This window comes from Gopherus flavomarginatus, chromosome 9, assembly GCF_025201925.1.
Source record: "Gopherus flavomarginatus isolate rGopFla2 chromosome 9, rGopFla2.mat.asm, whole genome shotgun sequence".
NCBI lineage: Eukaryota > Metazoa > Chordata > Testudines > Testudinidae > Gopherus > Gopherus flavomarginatus.
Genome location: NC_066625.1, coordinates 57,608,171 through 57,620,379, shown reverse-complemented (window position 1 = coordinate 57,620,379; position 12,209 = coordinate 57,608,171). Strand labels below are relative to the sequence as shown.

General features: G+C 43.1%; 1 protein-coding gene across 4 annotated transcripts in view; it reads left to right on the top strand.

Annotated features, from left to right (window-relative positions):
• Window positions 1-282: 282 nt before the first annotated feature.
• Window positions 283-12,209, top strand: part of CHRNA5 (cholinergic receptor nicotinic alpha 5 subunit) — a 31,559-nt gene continuing 19,632 nt past the window's right edge. For 3 of the 4 annotated variants that reach the window (XM_050967021.1, XM_050967019.1, XM_050967022.1), the window contains exon 1: window positions 283-511. In XM_050967021.1, the coding sequence (XP_050822978.1) occupies window positions 358-511 (154 nt within the window). In that variant the 5' untranslated portion in view covers window positions 283-357. Of the gene's footprint in view, window positions 512-11,589; window positions 11,739-12,209 lie in introns of those variants that run through there. The other variant, XM_050967020.1, reaches the window with a different exon arrangement.

Genomic DNA, 12,209 nt, shown 5'->3' with positions numbered 1-12,209 from the left:
GCACATTAAGCACAAAGCTTCCAGATCAAGACAGACCCTCCACTTTATTCAGCGCACTATAAGCACCGTCCCCATGTATCTTCAGTGAGACCCCTCCCCTCCCCCAGGGCAGGAGAGCAGCCCTGCCCCCGCGCCCGTCAGAGGAGGAGAGCGCGCGCCCCGAAGGGAGGGACACAGCGAGCCCCTAACGGGCGTGTCTCGCGCCGTGCCCCGCCCACTGCTCCCGGCGAGGGGCAGAGCAGGGAAGCCCAGCCGCGCTGGGCAGCTGCACCTGCCCGGAGTGTGAGGCGGAGCTGCCCGAGGCTGGGGCTCCGCGCGCTCTCCGGACTCCCAGGCGGCGCCGCGCTGTGCTGAGCGATGGCGGAACGGGAAAGCCAGGCGCGCCGCGTCCTCTCCGCCGGCAGCCGCCTCCTGTTCCTCCTCACCTGCCTCTTCGTGCCCCTCCTTGGGGTGCCCGGTCCGGCCGGCAGAGCCACCGCCGCCAGGGGCAGCGCCCGGACCCACTACGCGGGTAAAGGGACCACGGCTGCACCCTTTCCCCATGTGCGCGGGCGGGCGGGCGGTGAGGGTGTCGGGGAGGCAGTCGAGTGCATGTTAGGAGGGAAGGTGAAGTGGGGCTGAGGAGAGGGATAGCGGGTATGTTGGAGCTCGTGGAGGGGTTTAGGAAAGGGGGTCGTGGAGGAGTTTGGGGGAGGAGGATGTAGGAGAGGGGGTCGTGGAGGGGTTTGGAGAACGGGGATGTAGGAGAGGGGGTCGTGGTGGCGTTTGGGCGGGGGTCTCAATGAGGAATCACGAATTATGATACTTTTTTTAACACTGGGTTTCAAATAACACAAGCTGTGTGCAGGGGTAATTTGCTTCCAATGGATAAAAGTCTGAAACCTACAAGGGGTGGTATCAGGGTTATGCTCATCTTCTCTCCTCACTCTTTGTTCTCCCCTGCCTTTAATCCCACATCTCAGAATAGTTCCGTTTGGGATTTTGTGAGATAACAGTGGTGCAGCATGGTGCATAGCTGCCAGAACAAACGCTGTTCAAGAAATGACAACGGATTTTGGAGTTAAACACAGTTTACTTGGAAAATCCTGCAGGGATTTAAACAGCAACACATTTTGTTTATTTTGCATGCTATGTCAACTTTTTGAAAGACCAGACTCAAACATTTTAAATCTGATTTGAAGGACAAGTCAAGGCTTTGCAATCCTTAGAGACAGTGCAGAGGTAGAGCTCAGAGGAATTTTTTATTTGATTTTTAATGAAAGTAATCTAGAGAGATCATGATTAAACAGATACAGCTTTATTTAACAGAAGAGGGGGGGGGGAAACCACAAACAACCTTGTTTAGAAGTTTTTCTTTGCCCTTGTCAAGCAAAAGTTCTCTGGGCACACACATACGTGTTTACAAATACTGACCACAATGTCTCATTAGGTGGCTGTACAACTACTCCAAATAAGGAAGAATGCTATTGTTGTCATTATATCAGACCTTAGGGTTTTTTTTGTTTTGTGTTTTTGTTCTCTGTAAGGTGTATTGCATTTATTCACAACTGATGTGGTCATGGATTAGTGATGTATTTGCTTTGTGTGTTTATCTATATGCCAGAGGCAAACAATATATTTTAGTAATTCTTATGATACATGACAATTATTTCTTATTATTGAAATACCATTCTTATGGATTTATGATAAAATTCTGCTTGACTTATTCATTGAGTTAACCCTGTTGAAGTCCCACGGGTAATCTCAAAGTAAGGATTTGATTTGTACAGTTAAATGTATAAAACACTCCACAAAATAAAAATGTTGATAAAATTATGCAAATTTGAAAGGGTACAGTCAGCTCAAGCTTGTCCTAAAATACAAATGTTGTAAAATGTTGCTTTCATAGAATTTAAGAGCAGCAGAATGTACGAGTCTTCCAAACAGTCGCTTTTAGATAAATATTCCACCCATGGCAGTATTAAAAGCCTGAAAGTTAAACTCACTTGAAGCAAAAGTGACATTGGCTTAATTGATTTTCATTTTCTATACTGGGATGCAAAAAAATAAACGAACAGTGCAAATAGTGCAATTTAAACTGGATTAAAACTTTGAATTTTAGTTTGAAACGTAACAAATCCTTACCTATGTTACTATCATGCTAAAAATGATTTTTAAAAAGGTTACTGTCAATTATAGTAGTTGGAAGAATACATTTTCACTAAATGAGTCTCATCGCAATAGAAAGAATAATTATATAGAGCTGTTGAAAAAGTCATAGTCAAGTACTTGTGTGGAGCTGTCATAACATTTCTTCCCAGATCTGGACCTTAGCGTCCAAAATATGGGTGTTAGCATGAAAACCTCCAAGCTTAGTTACAAGCTTGGACCTGGTATCGCTGCCACCAGCTAAGAATTATACAGTGCCTAGCTCACTGTGGTCTCCCCCAAACCTTCCCTGGGGGACCCCCAGACTCATATGCCTTGAGTCTTACAACAAACGGAAATAACCCCCTCCCCTTGTTTCCTTGTTACTTCCTCCCAGGCTCCCCTCCCTGGACGACCCTAGGAGATTCCCTGCTTCCAGTCCTGGAAACACAAGTACCGAGAGAGCTAATCTCTCTTCCCCCCTCACCCAGAAGGTATGCAAAGTCAGGCTTAGTAAATCTAACACAAAGAGATTTTCCCCCTGACTTCTTCCTCCCACCAATTCCCTGGTGAGCTGCAGACTCAATTCCCTGGAGTCCCCACTAAAGAAAAACTCCAACAGGTCTTAAAAAGAAAGCTTTATATAAAAAGAATGAAAAAAGGACATAAAATGGTCTCTGTAATAAGATGACAATATACAGGGTCAATTGCTTAAAGGAAAAAAATGAATAAACAGCCTTATCCAAAAAGAATACAATTCAAAACACTCCAGCAACTACACACATGTAAATACAAAAGAAAACAATATAAACCTATTGTCTTACTATCCTTGTACTTACAACTTGGAAACAGAAGATTAGAAAGCCAGGAGATAGAAAAATCACTCTCAGAGCCGAGAGGGTCAGACCCAAGACAAAGAACTCGCACCCAAAACTTCCCTCCACCCAGATTTGAAAAAATCTTGTTTCCTGATTGGTCCTCTGGTCAGGTGTTTCAGGTTCCCTGTGTTAACCCTTTACAGGTAAAAGAACATTAACCCTTAGCTATCTGTTTATGACAGGAGCCAAATCTTGCCCTTGGGTAGAAGCATGCAACTTTGCCTTCAGTGAGAACTGTCTGTATGTATCTGAGGGGAGAATTTGTTTCTCTCTTGGCCATTTTAACTAAAATAAAACTGTAATTTACTAAAAAAATAGAAATTGGTGGTAGATATTTAATTGAAAAATGTGGTGAATTGGGGCAGTAAACTATATTATAGCATTGGTTTAGAATAGTATATTAAAATTGTGGGGGAAATCCTTTACAAGTTATATAGTAAACTTTACAAGTTATTTATCAGATGTAGGTGAACTAAACTCCATATGACTTGGTTATTATGTATACTTTCCAAAGCCTTGAAAATTAAACTTCAGTTTTCTATTCATTACAATGCAGCTGTGTGAGTGTGTATGTTGTAACTTTCTTCTTGGAGTATCCTAGTTTTACAAAGGTTAGTTGTTTGTTGCAGAACAAAATAAATGAAGTATTTTGTAATATAGAAGAATTTAAACCTAAAGGATAAGAATTAGTTTTCTGAAGTGAATTCTGAGAGAAGTTGCATCTATTAGAATTGTAGAACAAAGTTTCCTGTATTTATCAGGTTACTTATATCATGATTCTCCTTTAAATGATTTTGCTTTTTTTTTGAGAATATAAAAAAATTGAATCTTCCAGTAGATTGTAGAGAAATTTGGGATGGGAGGTCTGGTATAGTTCCACTCTGTCCAGAAATGAAAACCTTAATTTTGATATTCTGGCAAAAACATATGGAAAACATACTGGCATATCTTCTAAAATCTACTACTGTTCTTGCATACTGAAGAAGAGTACCTGATTTGTACAAGCCATGGGAACAATACATACTTATGTATCTGGGATTAGGATCTAGTTGCATGAGCAGAATTTTGCTGTCAACAGGTGATGTACCAGTGCACAACATCAAGGGCTGTACTGGCAACTTGCCAGGAGCCTGAGGGCTGTACCTTATTTGTATAAGTATTTACAAAATTGTCAGTTTAATTCCATGATGCATACAGAATCAATGAAACTTGTATAAATAAAATGTTTCTAATCTTAAAATCCTTCATTATGGCTTTTCCTTTCTCTCCTTCCACTTCCCAATTTACTTCGTTTGTATGCTTTTCCTACTTTTCCTCTCTCCTTCAACCTTTCAGATGTTTTTTTCCTTCCAGATTTCCCCATCAGTTGTTTAGTTGCAGCCTGCCCCAGCATTCTGCATGTCCCTTCTTCTGTCCTCACTGCCAGGTCCCTGGTCAGCAAGAACTATGCTTTTTCCCCCATACTGTTCCTAGGCTATCCCATTGACTTCAGTGAAGCCAAGATTGCCACAGTGGCTCTGCCTCCCACTCCTAGGCTGCCAGTCAGCCAGCATCTGGCATTTGGTTTCTTCATCTACCTTAGCTGTTTAGCAGGAAGTAGACATCACTTCTGCTCCCCACTGAATTTATCACTGAGCAGAAGAAACTAATGCTAAACCAAAAAAGAATGTTGCTAGGGCTTTGCAAGGCAATGCATTTTATCATATGCACAGCAGTGCTGCTGGTATTCAGCAACCCTGGAGATTGGTGGAGCAATAAACATCTTGGCAAACCACAGGTTGAGACATTGTTTATCATTTAATATTTACAGTAGTGCCCATGCTATGCTAAGCACATTACAGGCATTCAAGAAGGGGGGCAGTATAAAGTCTGAGGAGCTCTTAATCTAAGGACTGATACATATGGGCCAGGGAAAGAATAGGCAATCTATATACAAGTCATTCTCTGTAAGCATCATGGCCATATACTATGATGATGCTGGTTATCAGCAAGGCTTGCAAAATCTACTAACCAGTGGTAAATAGTAAGCTTTCCCTGGTGCCAAGCCATTAGTAGATATTTTGCAGAAGTTTTGATTTAAAAGTTCCTTGCTTTTCTGACTGCAATAATAACCTTCTAAATGTGAACGTAAAAAAAATAAGTGTCACCTTCTTTACTCCGCAAACACAGTTCTGTTCCTCTGCTCATGTTCATAACTTTGCCAAGCAGTACCAAGATGAAACAAATCTAAAAAATCTGGTCAGTCACACAGTTGCCATTCAAACTTTTGCAGTTGGCCGTGTGAAACTGTCAAGTACATCCATTTCCCTCTGCTGCTGCTGCTGCCTGGGAAAAAGGAGTGGTAGAAGTATGCTTTGGAGTTATTCGCTAGGATAGAAGATAACTCTGCTCCCGCAGTAGCTAGAAGGCTTGATGGTGGGAGAAGAAACAGAAGGCTCTTTCTTTCCAGAAGCTAGAGAGGATGAAGCTTCGTACTCAAAAGACATTTACTGGCCAGAGGCTGATACAAAAAACAAAGTCTCCCCCCTGCATCCCATCTCAAAAAAGGAAAATAGAAATAGTAGCATGCTTTTATATCAGGCATGAAGGGGAGGGATCACCCCCCTAGCCAACGTAGCCATACTAGCAAAAGCCCAGTATAAACAAAATTATACTGGGGAAAAGGTCCTTTTGCTGGTACAGCTTATTTCATTTAGGGATCTGTTAGTTGGCAAAAACACTCTTAACCGGTTCAGAGCAAGTCTACACTACAAAATTAAGTCAACCTAAATTATGTCACCATACAGCTGCTACAGTAATTAAATCTCTTTGCATGTCTGCACTATGCTCCTTGTGTTGGCAGTGCGCATCCTCACTGGCAATGCTTGCATCAGTGCAGACAGCAGTGCACCTGGGTAGTTATCCAACTGTGGAACTCTCAACCATCTAGCGCCGGGTGTTTTGGGAAGGGTTTACAATGCCACATTGGGGCAAACAAGTCATGCAGGGGTTATTGGGAACATCGTTTCAGTGGTCCGTGATGTAGTTTTCTCCATCCCAGAACTTTATCTGTATCCCATAATGTTTTGCACATTTTTTTCAAAAGCTGTGCATCCACCATCTCTCTCAGAAGCATGCACAGTTCTGCACTATTGTGATGAGCGTTGCAAGCACAGCACACCTGATCCTGCAATATCTGCAGAGGAGCCATGGGGAACATGACAGTTCTTTGGAGATCAGCTTGTTGTGGGATATGCAAAGAAACAATTCAAGGTTGTTGGCCTTCATGGAGCAGCTGCAGATGGTAGAGCTTTGGTTCTGGGCCCAAGAAACAAGTACTGACTGGTGAGATCACATCGTTATGTAGGTATGGGATGACTAGCAGTGGCTGCTGAACTTGTGGCTGTGCATGGCCACGTTCCTGGAACTTGTGCGGAGCTTGCTCCAGCACAGTGACACCAAAATGAGACTGCACTGACAGTGGAGAAGTGAGTGGCAATTGCTGTGTGGAAGCTTGCAACGCCAGGTTGCTATCTATCAGTCAGGAATCAATTTGAAGTTGGGAAATCCACCCTATGGGTTGCTGTGATGCAAGTGTGCAGGGCCATTAATGGAGTCCTACTACCAAAGACTGGGCAATGTGCAGAACATACTGGATGGTTTTGCAGCAATGGGGTTCCTGAGCTGCAGTGGAGTGATAGATGGCACGCATATCCCTATTTTGGCATCAGACCACCTTGCCACAGAGTACATCAATAGAAAGGGCTACTTTTCTATGGTATTGCAAGTGCTGGGTGATCACTGGGAACGTTTTACCTAGATCAGTGTGCAATGGTCAGGGAAGGTGCATGACGCACACATCTTTAAGAACACAGGTCTGTTCAGAAAGCTGTAAGCAGGAACTTTCTTTCCAAACCAGAGGATCACCACTGGGGATGTTGAAATGCCAATAGTGATCCTTGGAGACCCAGCCTATCCATTACTGCTGTGATTCATGAAGCTATACATTGGCCACCTTGACAGCAGCAAGGAGCACTTCAACCACAGGCTCAGCAGAAGCAAAATGACATTGGCACTGTCTACTCAGAAGATCAGCCCTCAGTGAAAAAAAATATTGCAATGGTTATAGCTGCCTGCTGTGTGCTTCATAATATCTGTGAGGCAATGGGGGGAAAGCTTTTGCCGGGGAAAGAGGTGGAATGACTGTCTGCTGACTTTGAGCAGCCAGATACCAGGGCTATAAGAAGAGCTCAATGGGGAGCTACAGGGCTCAGGGAGGCTTTAAAGACCATTTTAATTGTGAGCCACAGTAATGTGTGTTGCTGTAGTATGCTGTGCCTGGCACTGTTTTTTTTGCATCCCGGTATGAACCTTGTAATGAATGCTATGTGTGCAGTAATATAACATTGCCAATGCACTTATTGCTATTATCCGTGAGTGATGTCAGCCCCAGCCAGCATATGTTGTGAACTAATAAAGATTAACTAAGTTTCCATAAATAGGCTTTTATTCCAAACCCATGCTAACAGACATATTTATAATTGAATGAAACTTTATAAATACAGAGAAAAGAACCTTTGAAGGGGAAAGAAAAGTCATTTTCATTTCACAAACACATATACCAACCGTGTCTCTCACAGGTCAGTGAATGTGCGGCTGTTACTGTCTGTACTCTCCCCCGGAGTGGAGTGGTAGAGGTAGTGCAGCAGCCCCAGATACCATGTAGGAATGAGGGGTGTAGGGAGGTCCTGGAATGCAGCTCTCTACGGGTTGCAGAGGGAGGCGAGCACAAGTCTGTTGAACCTGGAGATCAACAATAATCTCCAGCATGTCTGTTTGCCGTTTGAGAAGTGCTAGTATATCCTGCTGCACGTCTCTCCCTGTTCTGTTTTGCAGTGCCCTCTCTGCCTAACTCTACAGGGGAATGAGAAGCAGATAACTAATAGAACTGCTATTTCACTACTTCTTCTAGCATGGTTGAAAAAGGAGTAAATGAACAGATATGTCCCTGCAATATCAAAGCAAATTACATACTTACCAGAGGTTCTTTTCCCCTGCATCAGACTTGCCTGTGCTGGCTCTAAGGACTGGCTTAACTGCTCTGGAGTCAAACACAGGTCCTGGGTCACTGTGCTACTGAATACCTGGTTGCCTATCCCCCACACTCCTCCTCCTGCTCTTCCTCATCTGACAATTCTTCCTCACTGTTCACTCTGGGGTCTGTGACTCTGACTCCTCTGAAGTATCCATGGGGGTTTTGGGGGTGGTCGTGGTGTCTCCGCTGAGGATGACATGCAGCCTTTTGTAAAAGCAGCAAGTCCGTGGCTCCTCACCAGAGCGACTGTCAGACAGCATTGCCTTCTGTTACGCCTGCTGCAGCTCCTTGGCTTTCATGTGGCATTCCTGCGGGTCCCTCTTGTAGCCCTTCTCCCCCATGCCGCAAGCAATTTGCTCGTAGATATTAAAATTTCTATGGCTGTATTGGAGCTGTGCCTGCACAGCCTCTTCTCACAGATTCAGGTCACCCACCATCTCCTATGTATGGCAGGCAGGAGCACATCTGCAGAAAGTAACCAGCACGGTCAGCTGGGCAATTGCTTGGTGAGCTCTCCACACCAAGCAAACAAGAAATGGAATTTCAAAAATTCACATTGATTTAGAGGAGAGGGGCATATACTTTGGTAGGGATGTAAAATAGCATTAGTCTTACTAGTTAACCCGCCCTAACGGTTAACCCAAGCCACGCCAGCCAGCCACTGGCCAACCAGCCAGAGCAACCCCAGGCCAAGCTGCGCCAGCTGGCCGGAGCGACCTCAGCCACACGGGCCCGCCAGAGCAGCCCCAGCCATGCCAGCTGGCCAGATGGAGCAGCCCCAGCCCTGCTGGCCAGCAGGCAGGAGCAGCCCCAGCCCTGCTGGCTGGCCAACAGGAGCAGCCCAGCCCCAGCCGTGACGGCCGGCTGGTGGGAGCAGCTGCGCCGGCCGGCCAATGGGAGCAACGCCAGCCCCAGCAGTTAACTGGTTAAATGATAGAATTTTAATTGTTTAAATGATTAACTTTTTAAAACAATATTTATATCTCTGGTGCCTGGCCACCAGGCTGCAGAGCTCAAAACGGTGACCAGAGCAGTCATGGTAGGGCACTGTTGGACACCTCCTGGAGACCATTAAAGTTTGACATAAATAACACAGTGTCTCCACTGACATTTCATTGATCTAACTACGTCGACCTAAGCGCTACATCTCTTGCAGAGATAATTATTAAGTCGGCATAGTGGGCAAGTTATATTGGTGGGAGCAACATTTTAGTGTAGAGGCTTACAGAGTTAGGCGACATAAGACGTGCAGGCATAAACTCTCTCTCCACTAGGATTGGCAAACCCTTTCTAGTGTAGGTAAGGCCCGAATAACTGTGGGGATGGCAGGAATGCCTGATTTTTTCACTGCCTTCCAAGTGTATCAATAGTCCAGGAACACATACTCAACATTGTTTATTTCCATTAGAACATATTATAAAAATTACAAATTACCATTCTGAGTCGTCTTCTGTTTTCCCTAGTGTAGTTATTTCATGGCATAGAATTTTTTGTCTGTTGTTTTCTTTCTAGTTTGTAACTTTGTTTTTACAGAGAAAGGAATTAATGATCTACTGATAAATGGTACATGGATTACCAAAGATCTCTTGCCTCGCCCAAAAAAAGTGGGGGGGAATGTCTTTATAAAAAGACAGGCAGCAAGGATTGTCGGAAACAATTCTATAGTTTTCCCTGGAAAGGAATTTTCTTTAGAAAGTGAAGGATTGAGTTTCAATCTACCTTCAATTTTTGATTAAATACTTCTGATTTTGACATGAATGTGGGGGGAATTCAGCATCCAGGACATCATTAGGTGGGGACAATGAGTTTTGTTTAGAATGTATGTTTATGTGGTTATATAGTCTAAAGTAGTTTAGGGCTCTTGGCCTTGAACAAAACAATTTTTTCAATCGGATTACAGGAATGGTCTAGACCAGTGGTCCCCAAACTTTTTGTCTGGCGGGCGCCAAACCAAGGACCATGGCGGCGGTGGAGCATCAGCCAAAATGCCGCCAAATTTCTGCGGTGTTTCGGCAGCAACGCCTCTCGACGACGTCTCTTGTCGGCGGCAAGTGGCGTCATCAAGAGGCGTCGCCCCCAAATGTCTGCGGTGTTTCGGCAGCAACACCTCTCGATGACGCCACTTGCCGGCAAGTGGCGTCATCGAGAGGCGTCGCCGCCGAAACGCTGCAGAAATTCAGCGGCATTTCGGCGGATGCTCCACCGCTGGCCAGGACGCAGGTGCATTTAGATGGGGACCCCTGGTCTAGACAGTATTTGGTCCTGCTAGGAGGGCAGGGGACTGGATTTGATGACCTCTCGAGGTCCCTTCCAGTCCTAGAGTCTATGAATCTATGAAATTGACAGGCATCAATTGAATATTAAATTCATTGCCAGTCATGCTCCTTTATTCAGGAGCTTGAATCTGATGCAGTGGAATGAATGGAGAGACAAAAACTACAGAGATCTCTCTCTGGGCAAAGCATGGTAAACTGCTTCATGCATTGTACCCAATAGTGAGATGTAAATTCTTTCAGGCACCTCTTCTACCAAGCATTGAGTTACCATCTTTGAAAAACTCATCAAGAAATAAAAGTGGAAATTCAGTTTAACCCAAAATTACATTTGGAGGTTGTGATGAAAGTGTTTGTGTAACCCTAAAAATACTTTTCCTATCAACAATTGAAGTTTTTCTGAAATAAGGGGATACAAGTTGGACTGAATCTCTAAATAAGTAACTAAATTACTATGTTAAAATTAGGGCAAAAGTGATACAGTAGAAGGAAGTTAGAAAGAGGTGTAATGATTGTTTACTATAACTTTTTCCATACCATGACCAGGCAGAGGTGCTGGAACAATTTGTATAGTGAGGGTGCTCAGAGCCATTGAACCAAACCGTAAACCCTGTATATGATGGAAGCCACTTCAAGCCAGGGGCTGGTGCAGCACCCCTAGTTCCAGCTCCTATGTGACCAGGAAATCATCAAATCTGTCTGAAGATGTATCTCTTATACTTACAGTTATATGACCTCTGTTCCTCTTTCACTGCTGCTTTACCAAATCTGCCCATAGATTTAGTATTTATAGTCTACATATTCTGCGTGTTTGCATTGATGGCAACTATAAGGCTTTTTACTCTTTTTTTATGAGTTGCAGTACAGAATTTGTGTAATTGAGTTTCTCATTCATTGGCACTGATGAAACACTTTCTTAAATATTTAGTTTTAACAACTGAGGTAAGGGCATGCGAATTTCAGTATATTTTGTTAATACTAAGATTTACAAAATTTGCAAAGAGGCTTTATTCTAATTAAGTTTCATGACCAAACCTTTATATGTTATCAAATTTTGTTATGCAGTAAGGTATTTCCGGTAGCAATTTTCTTTAAACATCATTTTACTTTAGTTTCTTTAAGTTAGTACTAACACTAGTTATTGGAAGACTGGATGACATGGTGTTTTTCACCTCTGGCAGTTTGTGGAGAAGCCAGAGATTGAAATAAATGTACAGAGTAAACTCTTCTCGCCACTACAGGCTTTTTCTGAAGAACTGGATTGTCCCAGTAGTGTGGGGAAACTTGTGCTGCCCCACCATGTGTCATATCTATTCTGTGGCTAAAGGAGGGACTTTGTTCTTTGGGACTGACAGTCCATCACTGCATTCTGAAACACTTCAGGATGTGAGTTTATGACGAATAAGATATCACAGATCTATGTAAAGTTTGCTGTGCTATAGTTGATTATACCATTATTTCTGTCTCATGTGAGTACTCACAGTGAGCAATACATTGTCCCGTTTTTGTTGAAAATATTGTGCTCAACATCTCTGAATCTCAAGGAAAAAAATTATTAGTCAAAAGTTAGTTCTTCAGACTTGCTGTTATCTACCCACTTAAAGCACAAAAATGAATCTTTGCAATATTTAAATGTGTTTATAGCTACTTCATAAATACATTTATTTCTGAGTTGTTACTTATGTTTACAAATACTGAAAATAAGATGTGTATACCACTTCAATATGTTCTAATAAGATCAGAAAGTTTAATTTTAGGGTTTATTAAATTGTATTTCTTAAATACTTGTCAGAAAAACAAATAGGGTAAAATTTTCAAAAATGCCTAAATTCCATTTTCAAAAGTGACTTAAGTACT